General features: G+C 44.2%; 1 protein-coding gene across 4 annotated transcripts in view; it reads right to left on the bottom strand.

The window, feature by feature from the left end:
- The window catches only part of LOC308678210 (LIM zinc-binding domain-containing Nebulette), a 203,538-nt gene extending 186,358 nt beyond the window's left edge, over positions 1-17,180 (bottom strand). For 3 of the 4 annotated variants that reach the window (XM_081345216.1, XM_081345218.1, XM_081345219.1), the window contains exons 1-2: positions 16,324-16,433; positions 15,019-15,113 (exon numbers count right to left, since the gene is read on the bottom strand). In XM_081345216.1, the coding sequence (XP_081201342.1) occupies positions 15,019-15,113; positions 16,324-16,419 (191 nt within the window). In that variant the 5' untranslated portion in view covers positions 16,420-16,433. Of the gene's footprint in view, positions 1-15,018; positions 15,114-16,323; positions 16,434-16,909 lie in introns of those variants that run through there. The other variant, XM_081345217.1, reaches the window with a different exon arrangement.
- Positions 17,181-17,852: the final 672 nt, after the last annotated feature.

Genomic DNA, 17,852 nt, shown 5'->3' with positions numbered 1-17,852 from the left:
GCACGGGTCCTGAGTTCCAGAGGTACATCACAAGAAAACACAAGCTCTCAGCTCAGAAGTGCTGTATTCTATGGGGGAACAGGGTCATTGTTCCCACCTCATTAAGGGACAGGGTATTGCAATCGCTTCATGAAGGCCATCTAGGTATTGTTCACATGAAAGCTTTGGCACAAAGCTATTTATGGTGGCCAGGATTAGATAAAGCCATTGAAGCTCAAGTACACGGGTGTTACACGTGTCAGCAGTCTAGGCCTGAAATGCCGCATGCTCCTGTCCATAGATGGGAGGAGACACACACACCCTGGTCAAGGATTCATATAGACTTCACTGGGCCCTTTCAGGGACAGTTATTTCTCATAGTGGTTGACAGCCACTGGAAGTTATACCAGTCGCAAATACGACTCCGAGGCCTCTTGTTTGCGGAGTCCCTCAAGGGTCGGTTCTCTCGCCTCTCCTGTTCAACATCTACATGAAACCGCTGGGTGAGATCATTCGTGGTTTTGGAGTAGGGTACCATCAGTATGCTGATGACACCCAGCTTTTCATCTCAACTCCAAACAGCATCAGTGATGTCCTCGACGTGATGTCCCGTTGCCTGAAGGCGGTCCGGGAATGGATGGGGAGGAACAGGCTTCAACTCAACCCGGACAAGACTGAATGGCTGTACATACCGGCAAGCCAGGATACTCAGAACATTCCATCCCTTAACATCGGGGACGAGTTATTACCCCCTGTTGATAGGGCCCGCAACCTGGGTGTCCTCCTAGACTCACAGCTATCCTTGGAAGATCACATAGGAGCTGTGACCAAGGGGGCCTTCTCCCGGGTTCGACTGGTGCGCCAACTATGACCTTATCTGGACCTGGATGCCTTACGTACAGTCACCCATGCACTTGTGACCTCTCGCCTTGACTACTGTAACGCTCTCTACATGGGGCTGCCCTTGAGAGCCACTCGGAAGCTTCAACTGGTGCAAAGTGCAGCTGCACGGACACTTTTGGGGGCCTCCCGATACTCCCATATCACACCTCTCCTCCGTGAGCTGCACTGGCTTCCGGTTGCCTTCCGAGTGAAATTCAAGGTGCTAACAATGACATACAAAGCCCTGCATGGCATGGGTCCGGACTACCTACGGGAACACCTTCTGCCAACGTCAACACCCCTCCGTCCTGTGCGCTCCCACAGAGAGGGCCTCCTCAGGGTGCCACCGCTCAAGGAATGTCGGCTGGTGGCCCCCAGGGGGAGGGCATTCTCAGTGGGCGCGCCAACCCTCTGGAACTGCTTGCCTACCGAAATCCAGATGGCCCCCTCCTCCGCACCTTCCGGTGCGACTTAAAAACTTACCTGTTCCAGCAGTCCGGCCTGGCCTGATAGTTCTTGGGGTCTCAGTTGTTTTTTACTATTGTTTTTACTATTGTTCATCTGTATACCTACCTTACTCTGTACACCGCCCCGAGTCCCTCGGGAGAAGGGCGGTATATAAAAATGAATAAATAAATAAATAAATAAATAAATACTGCTAAGACCATCCAGGTGCTTAGGAAACTCTTTGCAACGCATGGGCTACCAGACGTCATAGTGTCCGACAATGGAGCCCAATTCACTGTGGCAGAATTTCAGGTTTTCCTGAGGGCAAACCTCATTAGGCATGCGACATCGGCTCCATTTCACCCATCTAGTAATGGGAAAGTCAAATGAATGGTGTGCACCACGAAAAAATCACTGGCCGACTTTTTGCTCTGCCAACATTCCACACCGTGCATGGCAACCGGCAAAAGCCCAGCAGAGCTGCGCTTGGGGAGGTGAATAATCACGAAACTGGACAGGTTGCACCCAGACAGGGTGACAGCAGAGGCTTCTTGCCCAAGACCCCCGCGGGGGTTGCAAGTGGGTGACGGGGTGTGGGCCCAGAACTATGGGCATGGGAACTTGTGGGTGCCAGGAAAAATCACCAAAATGTCGGGCCCTCTCTCATACGAAGTGGGCCTAGAGGGCGGGCGAGTCGTTCATTGCTATATCGATCAGCTTAGGAAGCGTTTTCCAGAATGGCCACAAAGCAAGGACTTCATCCTAGGTTCCATCCATGGACCTCAAACCGGCAGCCAGGCCAAACAATCCACATGCTCTGAGGTCCCAAGCAGTCAGAGCAACGGGAAGGTGGTCATAGAGGGGCAAAGCCCAGGAGTGCAACATGGGGCCCCTGATGGAGAAAGTCAACCAGAACACTACAGCCGCTGTGCTAACTCTGTGGAAGGATTAGACTCTGGGGTGGGCCGACCTGGAATGGCCAGCCAGAGAATTCCGAGTCAACCAGATTCACTTGAACCTAAGGACCCTGGTCTACCCAGGCCAGCGGGCAAGTTGGTAGACCGGGGAGTGCCCGGCTCTCCCAGGCGTTCCACAAGGGTTCACAAGCCTCCTGTGTATTTACAAGATTTTGTTCCAAAATAACTGAGCTATAATGTTGTATGTGTCATCGAATTGCTGCTAGCCAGGACAGCCTCTGTATTAGCAAACGGAAAAAGGTGTACTTTTGCATACTTCTCTTTGTATCTCTGTAAAACTTTTAATTGCTGTAATCATTCCTTTTGTTGTTATAATGTGTGTCCATTCTAGGGGGGAGGGGTGTAATGTATTGGGTTTTGTCTTACTAAAAACTATCACATGGGGTTAATTGCTGGAAGGTTGTTTAAGCAGGGAAGCTGGCTAACGGCTCCCAGCTCCTCAGACAACCCGTCTCCAGCGTCGCCATTGGCTGCTTCTAGGGCGGCAATAGCTTGCTTTAAACCTATTGGCCGCCACCTAGAGGTCAGGGTATAAATAGCTGCATTCGCAGCCCTGTTTCTCAGTTCAGTTCCTGTAAGCAAATAAAGAATGATTCTTGCTGAACTCACTCACCTCGTCTCGTCAATCAAGCAACAAACCCAGTATATAACACATACCATAATGCTTTACTTATTCTTGTTCTCTTACCTCCATTACAATACACCTCCAGCAATCTCTGTATTTCCTTTAATTCTTGATCCAAAAATTTAATTGGGATCATCCAAAACAAAAAATTATTTTTTGGTAAAACTTTCATTTTTATTGCTGCAATCAGGGCTTTTTTTCTCATAGAACGCTCAGAACGGAGTTCCGGCACCTTTTTTGGAAGGAACCTTGTAGGGTAGGCAAGGCGGGTTGTATGACGTGTGTGAGTTCCGGCACCTTTTTCTTTTACAAAAAAAGCACTGGCTGCAATATGTTCAGACGTCTATCGATAGCCTTTTATCAATTATTCAACTAAAAATAAAAATGGACTTAATTCTTTATTACAGTTACCTTCTCATAACATACACATTTCTCAAGAATAGATAATTAATTTTTTTTCCACAGGTTGGATATGTTACCCTATTGGAACAAAACAGTGCACTAACAAATATATTAAGAGATAAACGTATTGTTGAGAATGAAATTATCCATGAAGGTTTATGTCATAAAACATATGTTAGGTTTTAAGCTGTCATGAAACGCTTTGAAATCTGTCTCTGGCACTCTATTTTTTTTTACTTCATGGGAATAGAAATACTGTATATGTTTCTATTTGACAATTTGATGTCTTCCTTTCTAATCCAAAATGTGGAACTCTCTATTAGTCTGAGGCATTGTCATTTATAGCCTCTGGCTGTTTTTTATCAAACTGACAAAAAAAATCATGCCACAGGCCCACTCTATTTGGAATATGTGCAATGTCAGAATGCTTATAAGAAATGGGAAGTTCTATTGGCACAATAATACAACAGTATTGTTATTGGAATGACCTATCAATTAGACCACCACCAGCATTACCACTCCCACAGATACTGCTTCTCTGAAGGATTTGGAAAAAGAACAGAAAATTAAACACTCCTCTTCCATTCTTTTGAAATGCTAGCCTAAGACTCATTGCAATGGAGCACAATGGAGTCAGAATTAACAGACTAATGTTTTATTGGTCAAGATACTGTGCTTATCCAGTACCAATCATCCAACAAATTAGACTCTGTTCCTCCTCCTGTCTCTGAATTATAAAACAAAACAGCACTTGATTGAAAATACTAAGAAATTTCCAGGCTAGTAGCCAGGACTTAGTTTTTCAACACACAGCTACTAACATCCATACTTAATGTTACGGCGCATAGCAACCAAGCATAGCAAAGCAATTATGAATCTGCAAGCTTTTGAAGAACAAAAGGGTATTGAAAGATGGGCAGAGTAGCAACTGAGACAGAGAGAATATAAAGCTTCATGAAATACAGAAATGAACTTAAATCAAAGAGACTCAGATTCAATTCACAGTCCTGATGCTCAAGGCCTCTCGGGCCATGTCCAACGGGGCAAAGGGAACATTTGCTTCATGCCTTCAATAAAGAAGTACATCAGTAGCAGTAATGAACTCTATTACATTTCAGTATTTGAAATATTCAGTAGATTCTTTTCAAGGTAATAATACTTGTCAGTTAGAATGTATTTCTAGGAACAACAGTCCCTTCAGAGCTCCAGGAGCCCAAGGCATTCTATTTACTAAGTTACTGACTTCAGCAGAGAGATCAATTCTTCTTGTCCTACTTTCTGAGCCTTCTTTATAGAATTGCAAACAAGTGCTATCTTTGCATTCTGCATGCTCCAAAGCACTTTTATAGAATGAAATCCTGAACATTTCATAACTTTTGACAAATGTTTTATGTTAGTCCTCAACTTACAACCATAATTGGGATCAGAATTTCTGTTGCTAAGCAAAGCATTTGCTAAGTCCGTTGAACCTGATTTTATAACCTTTTTTACCATGTGATTGTTAAGCAAAACTTCCCCCACTGACTTTGCTTGCCAGAACAAGTTGGGAAAGTCATGCAAAAGAGCTTTGTATAACATAGATAAACACCTGTATACTGTACATACAAAAACCCACAGGTATTTACAGATACACCTAGTATCTCCTTTCAGAAAGAGCCAAAAACAAGAAGAAAAGGAGTAAAAAGAAGGAGTAACTATATTGGAAAGAGGAGGTGGGATTAAATATTTATTTATTCATTTATTCATTATTTATTAAATACATACAGGTAATCCTCACTTAATAACCATTCATTCAGGGACTGTTCAAAATTAAGATAGCATTGAATAAAGAAATTTACAAGTTCTAGCTCTTGAAGTGCCCCCACAATCATGTGAACAACTCTTGGCCTATCAGCATTTACAAACACCTCAATGCTGCCTCTCTCAACTGATTTTTGTTGTCAACTCTCCACAGGATTCACTAGCCTGACCATTTGTGAGGGAAGTATCATGGAAATGTCCCAGAGCTGACAAATGAATGGTACAGATAGACGGATGTGTACTGCCCTGTGCACCACTCTTAGCCAGGTCCTTCTTTTTTGCACCAGCCAGGGAATTGTTTCATGCGCCAGCTGAAGCTTCCTTTCACAAAAGAAAGACCTGGCCGACAGGTGAAAGAAGGCCAATGAGAAAGAAGATACTGGCTGTATTAGAGCAAAAGGATGCCCCAGCCAATATGCAAAAGAAGGCCAGTATGAAAGAAGATCTTGGCCAGCAGTGCTGCATGCTACAATGGGCAAGAGAGAGACTGGGCCAAGCCAGGAGGCACAGCTGGTGATGGCAAGTAGGCAGGGGGGGAAAAAAGATGGCGGGAAATAGGAAGATAGGGAGAACTGAAGTGACTTAGTCCCTTACCTCTTCCAAGAATGAATTGGATCCAACTGGGCCCTCACATAATAAAAGTGGGGGATTTGCACAACACTGACTTGGATTGCCAGAACTGCCATCACAAAGCAGAGCAGTCACATGACATTTCACATGATATTGCTTAGCAACAGAATTGCTGGTACCAATGAGAGCCATTAAGTGGGGAACTTCCTGCAATCAAATGAAACTGGGGGTGACATTCACTATCACAACCATATCACTGCATTGCAATACAGTGCTGTTATACTGTTACATTATATATGACTCAGCAGTTGATAGTACCTAGTTGTATATATGGAAGAAAGGTTTGGTTAACAATTAGATGGGAGATCATGTAAGGCAGACATGTCAAACTCGCAACGTCATGTGACGTCGCACAATGTATCGGAGCTTTTTCTCCACTGCCAGCAATGGGAGGGCACGGTTTCCTGATGATGGCAGTTTGACACCCCTGATGTAAGCGAACAGCCAAGTTGTAAACAGGACTGGGAAGCTGAAGGGTGAGATTCAAGGTGCTGGTGATTACCTATAAAGCCCTAAATGGCATGGGTCCGAGAATTAAAGATCATCAGTCCTGGCAATGAGAGTATGCAAGTATGAAATTAGTGGGCCTATGTTCTTTATATTGTATCTCCTCTTTACAGTAAGTGCAGCCTTCATGTGCACCAGTATGTTTCCCTGGCCTCACATATACAGAAAAAAACAAATTACATCTCATCACATAACTTATAGGAAGAAATTATGTATTTTTGTTGTAGTGTTATTTAGCTCAGTGTTTCTCAGCATTGGCAACTTTAAAATGTGTGGACTTCAACTCCCAGGAATTTTCTAAGCACCGAGAAACACATTTGTGGGGCTTTTTGAAATGAACAAATTTCTTATTTTACTTCACAGAACAAGCACAACAAAAATCTCCCCCATACCACAGCAGGTTGGGATTTTTGTGACGCTTCATACTATTTTGCTGCATTCCTAATTAATGTGTCTAAAAAGCTGTCCTTATTCCCATGCTTCATTAAATCATTTTACTTCTGCTGCTTTAAAGTTTTCAAAATTAATTTAGGACTTTGTTTATAACCTTATCTATCCAACCTTAAGTTCCATTTAATTTAAAGCCATATCTAGATGTTAATGTGTTTGTATTTTTACATCTTTTTGCAGCATTTTATCCTATTACATTAATAGAAATGGGAGAATAATCTTGAGTTAGGCTCACCATATCCGGTTGCAAAATTCCAAGTGACCAGCACATAGAGAGATTTTTAAAAAAAACTGGAGTTTTGCACCTAGAAATCAGATCTGAACCAGGTATTAAAAATTGATTTAAAAGTATTAAAAATCATATAAAGGATAATAAAGATATGAATAAATCACATAAATTGAATTCAAAAGGGGAAATGAAAATAGTTTTGGCTAAAGTGCAGCAAACATAGATTGCTGGGCTAACATATCACTGTTAACAGCTTTGCCATAACAATTCATTTTAAAGGTTATGCCATGCTGATGATGTTTTGGGACTGGTTTCACTCATTCAATCTTAATCAGTAAATTGTTTCTCTCTTGTTATCTGGTACATTTTGGTTAATATATTAGTTTAAAAGCTAATGTAATGTACTAGAATCAGATCTATATAATGTCTACAAGATTTAATTTAGATTAAGTACATGTAGATTAAGTACATGAACTATTAAATTACTTACTTTTGAACTAAATGAGACTTCTCTACATAACCCTTTGCAGAAATTTGTTATGTTTATGATCAATTTCAAATTTTAATATACAACTCTATTGTTGATTTGCAATAGCCTAGAGTAAGTGCCAAAAATGCAATTAAACTTATGAAGGTGTATTTACAAGGTGTATTGACAAAGTTAGCAGAAGTTGAAGTTCACAAAAGCTGCACTCCATGGGATGAAATGAAATGAAATGGTGAAAACATTCTTTTCCATATTGTTCCTCTTCCTGAATCACACCTCAGTGCAGGATAAGGACTAGTTTTTAATGAGGATTATGTTCAGAAGAGGTATTGACTGAATTTTAGTTTCCTATTTGATGATCATGCTATTCAAGGTGGTGATATTTAAGCATTCAGAAATACCATTCACCTTTTTCTAACATAGGTAATATCAATGTGCATACACACACTCACCAGGAGAAGAGCCTTAAGGATACCCTTAATAGAGCAAACAGTGAATAACAATACAAGTTCTACAGTCTCATTTACTCACAGGAACAGGACAGCGAACATCCCCTGGGTAATTCAGATTCTATAGACACATTTCTGAAAATGCTTGTATTTGAAACAGCAATTTTCTAAGAGACTCATATCAGCCATATGAATAAGTAAAGCATTCAGTATTAAATATGTAAGTAACATATGTATTAAAATCACTCTTCAAGCAAAGGGATCTTTTGCTCTCTGCAATAATTAAAGTCTTAAAATTTTAAAGTATAAAGAATATTAAAATCAACTCCAATTAAGAGTAAGAAATTCAAGTTGCTAGATAAAAAATAATCATTTAGCCTTTGCTTTGGTAAAGAATTGTAAAACTTTCTCAAATAGTACCGTATTTTCCGGCGTATAAGATGACTGGGCGTATAAGACGACCCCCTACATTTCCTGTTAAATTATAGGGTTTGGGCTATACTCACCGTATAAGACTACCCCTCTTCCAACGCACACCAAATAAAAATTAAAAAACATCAGATTTGATTTTAATATGGTAATTTTAATTCAAATGCTTATGACATGCAGGTGCTTAGTAGGAAAACTGTCACTTATAAACATAAGGCTGTTTGTCATCAAACATGTAAACATAAAACAGTGCAAGTGGATTAAACTATAATAATAATAATAATAATAATAATAATAATAATAATAATAAGAAGAAGAAGAAGAAGAAGAAGAAGAAGAAGAAGAAAAAGAAGAAGAAGAAGAAGAAGAAGAAGAAGAAGAAGAAGAAGAAGAAGAAGAAGAAGAAGAAGAAGAAGAAGAAGAAGAAGAAGAAGAAGAAGTAGTTGGAGGGGACCTTGGAGGTCATCTAGTCCAACCCCCTGCTAAGGCAGGAAACCCTATACCATTTCAGACAAATGGCTGTCCAGTCTCTTCTTCAAAACTTCCAGTGTTGGAGCATTCACCACTTCTGGAGGCAGGTTGTTCCACTGGTTAATTGTTCTAACTGTCAGGAAGTTTCTCCTTAGTTCTAGGTTGCTTCTCTCTTTGACTAGTTTCCATCTATTGCTTCTTGTCCTGCTTTCAGGTGCTTTGGAGAATAGCTTGGCTCCCTCTGCTTTGTGGCAGCCCCTGAGATATTGGATCACTGCTATCATGTCACCCCTCACCCTTCTCTTCGTTAAGCTACACATACCAAATTCCAGCAACCGTTCCCTATTTTCCTAATTAACTTTTTCACTTTTCCTAATTGACTCTAAAGCTTTCCCTGCGCAGAGCCTTAAATAACACCAGCTGCCTGCAATTAGTGCAGGTTCGCATCCCACCAGTCTCAAGGTTGACTCAGCTTTCCATCCTTCCACGGTAGGTAAAATGAGGACCCAGATTGTTGGGGGCAATAAGCTGACTTTGTAATAATGCTGCTTGGGGGGGGGGGGTGAAAGCCCTAATAAACAGGCATATACACAGAATGAAGGCTATTGCTAAGCACATTGATTTGTGCTTTAAATTGTAAGCCACCCTGAGTCTTCGGAGAAGGGCAGGATATAAATGGGATTTTTTTAAAAAAAGACCAAATGGGAGATCCGCTCCAGGTTTTCCAGCCAGCCCACCCAGTTCCTGAGTCAAATGTGTCCTTAGAGCTAAGCCGCTGCTCTGGCTGCTGCCTTCCCCACCTGCCTGTCAAGTTGGGATATACTACAGCTGCTCTTCAACTTTAGAAGGAAAGATGCCCAGACCCCAGCCTGTAAAAAATCACAGACTGCAGCTTCTTCTCTAATTGGTCCCGCTTTCCCTGCGCAGACTAAATGGGAGATCCGCTCCAGGTTTTCTAGCCAGCCCTGTCCCTAAATTTTCAGCACCCGGTGTATAAGACCTGACTTTTGAGAAGATTTTCATGGGTTAAAAAGTAGTCTTATACGCCGGAAACTACGGTAGTTAATATTTCAATGTCTAAAGATGCGTCTGTTGTTATTATAGTTCATCATACAGTCAGCCAAATGTTCAGACTGGATTTGGCATTTTTATCCACCTATTACAGGGGTGTCAAACTGCCAGCCCGCGGGCCGGTTTCATCATACGGAAGCCGCGCCCACCCCATTGCCGGCAATAGCAAAACAGTCCCGATACATCTCGCAACATCACATGACGTCGCAAGTTTGACATGTCTGACCTACTGAGTCCTTCCCAAGGATCTGAGATGTTGATGTTGTTCCAAGACAGATGTTGATATTTGATGGTATTAAAGGTATTGTCGCAGAATGTAAGCTGTTCCAAGTAGTTATCTTTTACAACTGATGATGATTTTGTCAATCACAGCCAGATTGATTTGTCACACAGCCAGATGTCTTTAATGTTTAATCAGAGCTGGAAGGGACCTTGGAGGTCTTCTAGTCCAACCCCCTGCTCAAGCAGGAAACCCTATATCATTTCAGATAGGTGGTTGTCCAGTCTTTTCTTAAAAACCTCCAGTGATGAAGCACCTACAACTTCTGAAGGCAAACTCTTCCACTAGTTAATTGTCCTCACTGTTAGGAAGTTTCTCTTTAATTCCAGATTGCTTCTCTCCTTTATTAGTTACCATCCAATGTTTCTTGTCTTGCCTTCTGGTGCTTTGGAAAATAAGTTGATCCCTTCCTCTTTGTGGCAGCCCCTCAAATACTAGAATACTCCTATCATGTCATCCCTAGTCCTTCTTTTCTCTAGACTGGCCACACCCAATTTTTGCAACCGTTCTTCATATGTTTTTGTCTTCAGGCCCTTAATAATCTTAGCTGCTCTTCTTTACACTTTTTCCAAAGTCTCAACATCTTTTTTGTAATGTGATGACCAAAAGTGGATGCAGTATTCCAGATGTGGTCTTACTAAGGATTTATAAAGCAGTACTAATACTTCATGTGATTTTGATTCTATGTTAAGTCTGGGGTATTATGTGGCAGGTGCCTGTTTGTTTGAATTCTAAAGTCCCAGAGCAATTTAGTTCTTTTCATTCTTTGCTTTCTTTATTTTATGGTCATTTGCTTGCAGGAAAATGAAATTTCTTGCAGATTTTTTATTAATATTATTTTACCAAAGAGCAGGCCGGTTGTGGGTCTGAACACTGAAGGTTTTTAAGAAGAGATTGGCAACCATTTGTTTGAAATGGTGCATGGTTTCCTGCTTGAGCAAGGTTTCTCCTGTTATTCTGCTATTCAACATTCATTCCTAATAACTCAGCTGCCTTTTGCCTCAATAGGAGTTCTAGTATCCTGCTAACATTAAAAGGAATATTTTTTTAAAAAAAAATAAAACTATGGAAAGCAACCTACTTTTGTTTGACCAACTAGATGAAAAACAAAAGCAGGTAAATAAATTATAAGCAGCAAAAAGGCAACTTGCCCTTCTCAGGAATCAAAAGAGAATTCCATTTTCTGAAAGGGAAATAAACACTATGCATACTAAATTAGACATATTGGGCACACATCCCAAGTCAAACATTTTAATATTCCATGTGTTCCAAAAGGAGCTTTGGGGAACCACAAGGAATAGATTTAAATGAAAGTGTTCCATTACTAGTATTCAAAAGTGGATTTAAAAAATAACCAGCATCCAATTAAGGAGTCTATTATTGAACTGAAAGCATTTATGTTATACGGAAAGAAATAAAACATTCACTGGAAAAATCCACAATTTATTCCTGGAGAGTGCTTATTTTTAATCTATGTGGGCAATATATTAGAATTGCTCCTAATTTGATTGCATAGAATAGATATTTTGCATTGAATACAGATATATTGCATTGAATCCAATTATGATTAATTTTTGTGGAGTTTAAGTTATCTTAATGATTGGACATTTTATTGTATATACAGTGCCTAAAAATTATTGCAATTCACAGTCATATAGAATCATAGGATTTAAAGTACCTTAGATGTCTTCAAGTCAAACCCATGCTTCTCTCTTGCTCTCATTCAGTCACCAATTCGAAAGGCCAGCTGCGGTGCATCCACTGACTTCCATGGGGACGCTTGGCAATGAAGGGGCTGATTAAAACCACTCCCGGTAGTGCTGCTACTGCTAACTTTGTCACTTGCTGCTTGGTTCTGATGAAACTGGAGAATCCCCAGATGCCACTGCTGGGAGTGGAGGAGGCTGCCCGGGTTCGGCCGTAGCGGAAGCCAATGACAGTAGCGGTGGAAGCGACAGCGAGACAGACACTGGAGGTCTGCCGCATCTCCATCAGCCTCTGCCTCCCCCACAGAAACAAATTCCCATGCTGGCCCCCATGGCAGCAGCGAGCCCCAAGGACCGGGCAATCACTCCACTGGTGGCGGCTGCTGTTGGGGTGGCCTAGTGCGCTCGCCGAGACGCTGGAGCGTCTTTGGCAGCTGTGGCGGCAGGAGCAGCACCCCCTGCCTGCTGGGCGGAAGAAACAGAAAGGCAGCGGCAGCAGCGGCAGCTGCTGTTGCTGCAGCTTAGTGCCCTTGCTGAGACACTGGAGGTGCTCCAGGCCCGGTGTGGGAGCTGCCACACTCCCTGTCTTTGGCAGCTGTGGCGGCAGGAAGAAACAGAAAGGCAGCGGTGGCTGCTGTTGGGGCAGCTTAGTGCCCTTGCCAAGACACTGGAGATGCTCCAGGCCCCGTGCTCCCTGTCTTTGGCGGCTGTGGCGGCAGGAGCAGCGGTGTGTCTGGGCAGCACTGCCTGGTACTTGGAGGGGCAGGAGCTGCTGGTGCATCGCCCATGCCTGCTTGCCGAGTTCTGCATGCCAGGCACTAGGCTGCCCCAACAGCCGCCGCCACTGCCTTCCTATTTCTTCCGCCCAGCAGGCAGGCAGTGCTACTCCTGCCACCACAGCCGCCAAAGACGGGGAGCGCGGCGGTTCCCACGCCGGGCCTGGAGCACCTCCAGTGTCTCTGCAAGGGCACTAAGCTGCCGCAACAGCAACTGCTGCTGCCACCGCCCTGTTTTTTCCGCCCAGCAGGCAGGCAGTGCTGTTCCTGCCGCCACAGCCGCCAAAGACACTCCAGCGTTTTGGCAAGCGCACTAGGCCACCCCAACAACAGAAGCCGCTAGCGGAGCGATTGCCCGGTCCTTGTGGCTCGCTGCTGCCATGGGGGCCGGCACAGGGATTTGTTTCTGTGGGGGAGGTGGAGGCTGACGGATATGCAGCAGACCTCCAGCGTTTCTCTCGCCGCCGCCTCCACCACTACTGTCGTTGGCTTCCGCTACGGCCAAACCCGGGCAGCCTCTTCCACCCCCAGCAGTGGCATCCGGGGATTCTCTGGTTTCATTGGAACCAAGCAGCAAGAGGAAAAGTTAGCAGTAGCAGCACTACCGGGAGTGGTTTCAATCAGCCCCTTCATTGCCAAGCGTCCCCATGGAAGTCAATGGAGGCGCCGTGGCTGGCCTTTCAAGTTGGTGAGTGAATGAGAGTGAGAGAGAAGCATTTTTGAGCAAAGTGTGAGTGAATAAGAGTATGAAAGATGCTTTTTAGAGCAAAATGTGAGTGAATGAGAGAGCGAGAGAGAAGCTTTTCCAAGCAAAGGCGAGTGAATTAGAGCGGAGGGGGCAGGGCAGGTGCATGTCTCGCCTTAGGCTCCACTCTTCTGTCAAGCCTCTTGTTTTGCGCATGCGCATGCATGCACACCCATTTTTTGCAGCTCCCAGTTTTTCCTTTTGTGAGGGAACCGGTTCCAAGTGGCTCTTTCACTGTTTCAGGTTGCCAACCCCTGGTATAGACCCACACCCCTACATATTCATAACAAATAAATATTAAATACTGTCCATCTTGAATATATAACAGAAGGAGGAAGCTTGAGAGTTCACATGGTTAATGCTGTATGGAATGAAACTATGGCTGAAACTGGATGTTCTGCTGCGGATATCACGAAGCCTCCTCCCAGAAGGTAACAAGGAAAACAGGTCGTAAAGAGGATATGTAATGTCCCAGATATTTTTATGGACCATGCTCAAGCAACACTTCTGTGCTATGTCCTGTATGGAGGGGAGGGAAGTGCCAATGATCTTTTCGGCCATCCTCACCACTCTCTGCACCGCCTTCCTGTCTGAAGCAGTGATGCTTCCAAATCAGACTGTGATGCTGTATGACAGCATGCTCTCGATCGTCCCCCTGTAGAAAGTGGTCAGGACAGGGGAAGGAAGATGAGCTTTTCTCATGCGATGCAGAAAATGCAGGGCTGCTGTGCCCGCTTCACCAGTTTCTCACTGTTGAGCGACCAAGCCGGCCTACTCGTTAGCTGCACACCCAGAAATTTGATGCTGGTAACCATCTCCACAGGTGAATCATTAATGCACAGAGGAGTGTGGCTGTGCCTCCCTTTTCTGAAATCGACTATCATCTTTGGTTTTTCCTATTTAAAACTAGGCTGTTTTCCTTATACCAGTTCACCAAACCCTCAACCTCCTTGGGGTAAGCTTCCACCTTGTCATCATGAATAAGGCCCACTACTGTTGTATCATCTGCAAATTTCATAAAACGTATCTACTAATCCTTTCATGGTGTTGGCTCCAAAACCATATGTAGAAATTATATTGGTACTCTTCACTGATTAAGAAATTTTATACAATTTCATTCTAATAGGGCCATAAAAACTCTTGAGAATGATCTCCTATAAATTTTATACAAACTACAGTCAATCCTTCTGAGTTTGGAGGTCATCATTCTAAAAGATAGCTTTCTGCTTAAATGAAAAATAGGCTTTTCTGTACACTATAAAGACTTCACACTAAAGAACTTCACAGAGATTGAACGTACTAATTTGAGAAGTTGCCTTTTGGTAATATATCTGTTGAAGCTAATATCCATCCTGTCAGTACATGTAAGGTAAAATCTTCATCAAATCAAGTTTGCCTGCTAATGACTTCATTAATACACGCAGAGATCTTGGCAACAATATGGAAGTGGTTTGCCATGCCCATTTTCTGGAATATTTTTTTTACTTTCCCATCTAGTCTGTAGTCCTGAGATTTCTGATTACATCTCATCCAAGAAGTAATCAGGCTTTACCTTACTTCTCTTTTTTCCAAGATCGTCCAAATACCTAGGTTTTGCCACCTGAGCTAATGTATGAATGAATACATTTATGAATACAAATGAATACATTTTTTTAAGTTAACATTTTAACACTTACGCATTGCAGTAAGGCTTCTTTTCATATCCTTTATAGTTGTTCATATTTAGAGCCATTTTGCAGACCTCACAATGAAAACATCCCTTGTGCCAGTACTGAAAAAAAATATGTATGGTTACAAGTGGTATCATTGCCAACATAAAGTATTTATGCAATGAGTGGAGATGGTCCTTTTAAGATCTGTTAGCTTTCAGGACTACAAATGAGTTATTTTGGACTCTAAATTTAATGGACTTACAAAGTACGGCCTTTAAATGTATATGATACCGAAATGTGGCAAACATCCTATTTCATTTAATGGGTCACCCGCTCATTCTGCTTGGACAGGGTCCTAAAAGTATTCTTGGCTATAGAGAATTTACTTCATTGCTTAAATCAAAAACTGCTGATTTACAATTTACAAATGCCACTCATTCTCCAGGAGCATTTTCATTCATGCTGCTATTGAAATAGCTTGTGATAATGGTTCCTGTTATTTGAGTAACAGAAGGACATGAGATTAAAATAAATAATTTGTCAAGGCAGATCCCCAAACAGAAAACATCAACACCACCCACAACCACCTAATGTCGACCAAAAATTTGTTTATTCCTTTTTTTTTCTTTTTTTTTTTGGGGGGGGGCGCAGAGGCATTTTTGTCACAGCCTCACTATTTGCGGTTTCTTTCATACAATCGCACTTTTGTGATCCCCAGCGGGCTAGAAAGAAATCATTTCCCCGAGAAGGGCAGGCTCGGGCGGCAAGGTACTCCTTGTCCCCTCGCGAAGCTTTGCCCACAGAAGCCGGCGGGGGGGGGGGGTGGCGTTACGTAACAGCCGCCGCCGAAGAAGCCCCCTTCTGCATTGCAGCGCTGGAGGCGAGAGGGCAGTTCGAGTCCCAGATGAGGGACTCACCTTTAGGATTTGGGGAGGTCGAAAGGGAGCAGTCCCTCAGCATTCACATGGAAGAAAGGGAGGAGGCCTAGTCTCTTCGTTCCTTCTGAAGCCTATCCAGACAAGCAGGTTGTGGGGGGGGGGGGTGAGGGGCCTGAAGGAGACCCTTTGGAAGCTCGCTACAGTCCTTCGCCTCCTCCCGCAGGCAGGGCGAGCAATGCGTCAGCTGCATGCAGGGTGACAAGTTCATTACTGAAACCAGCGCCACTGCGATACTGGGGGGAAGGGGGGAGGCGCAGGGGCTGCTCAGGCGACTTGCTCGTCGGCTTGCTTTGCCTCCTTCAGCGCTTCCGCTCATCCCCGCTCCCGCCGCAGCCCAGTTCCCAAAAACAGAGGGGAAAAACAAGCCCGCGCGGTGCTGTTCAGCACGGACCTCCTCTCGAGATGCCTGGCCCGCAAGGCGCGCAGGCTTTTCTCTCTTTCCATCTGCCCTTCCCGGAACCGCCGTGCAACCACGAGACTGAACCATCTCTTCCTTCCCTACTCTCCGGTTTTCTTGTGGAGCTCGAAACCAATACTTTTGCCCGCGCGTAAATTGCACGGCTAAAATCGGGAGAGGGGGGAGGGGGAAGGGAGGGGAAGAGATGAAATGGCAGAGGCGGGAGCTGCCATCCAAGACAGGTGACAGGTGTCCGGTAGGAAAGGCTCTTCCTAGCCTCCGCACATAATAGCAAATGACATTCCCTTTGAGTTCAATCTCGCCCACCGCAAAGAATCCCGAATGCTCCCCCGCAAAAGGAAACGAGGGCCTCTAAAATGTCCCAGTTTGGAGTCCTTCTACTTCTGCACACGTAAAATCTGAGACGATGCCGGAGACAGACGGAAAGGAATGAAGCCATCGCGAAGCAGTTCCTCGCCCATCCCTCCCCCCCCCCGCATGCTCGCTGGTCCCCTTCTACCTTTACCGGCCGCCCCTCGCCCCAAGCAGCAGCTGGCTCGGCCACCTGGCGCGCGCGCACCTTATCCAGGCAGTTGACTTTCTCGGTCGGGTAGACGACTTTGCCACAGCGGGCGCATTGAGGGTTCATGGTCAGCCTCCCCGCTAAGCGTCCAGGCGGAAAGGGGCCGCCAAGGAGGTCAGGGGCATGCCTTGCCCGCCGCAAGCGAAGGTGACTTGCCGGGGGCAGCCTGCAGACTAAGTGGAAGGTCAGCGCCGAGAATGCGCGGCTCTTCCAGCTGGCGGCGGCGGTGGCGGCTCGGCAGCATGTGCAAGCGAGTGGGAGGGGAACTTCTGCCTGGAGCCGCCTGCGCCAACCTCCGCCTCGTGCCTGCGCGCTCGGTTCCCCCGCAAAGTGAGTTCCGCACTGAAGGGTCGGCGCTCAAGTCGGGCGCCTCCCTTCTCCAGGCCTCTAAGTGAGGAGTCACGGGGCCTAACCTGGCAGGTAAGCGAGGAGAAGGCGCTGGAGGTCCACCTTTCCGAGGTGCCAGCAAGAGAAGGATATGCTTTTTTAGATAAAGTTTTGTTCTTGGGGGGGGAGGGGGCCAAACAATTATATTGTGAAAGGCTCAAAAGGCAAAGTAAGCCATTCACTCTTTATAAAAATATAATCATCAGTCCGCACTTCATACTAGAAGCATTAAAAGTATTGGGATAAACTGCTTACATTGGACATAATCATGAGTCAATAGACATAAGTCCCAAATAAGGCATTGTATAGTACAGGAGAGTAAAAAAACAAATATGTAGCAGTGAAGGGATTGGATTGGGCCAGAGAAATCAGCTTTAAGAGCTCCTTCAGGCATGGAAGTCTATGATGATTTGGGGCAAGTTCGCTCTCAGCTTAACCCACTTCAGAGAGCAGTGGTGTGAAGAAAAATGGGAGGACTACAAATGCCGTCTTGAGCATTTGAAAGGTTGGATATAAATCTAGCCAAAAGTACAGAGGCATCAGAATGAGCAAT

This window comes from Vipera berus, assembly GCF_964194415.1.
Source record: "Vipera berus genome assembly, chromosome: Z".
NCBI classification, from domain to species: domain Eukaryota; kingdom Metazoa; phylum Chordata; class Lepidosauria; order Squamata; family Viperidae; genus Vipera; species Vipera berus.
Note: the sequence above shows the minus strand (reverse complement) of the source record. Positions and strands in the feature narration are given on the sequence as shown.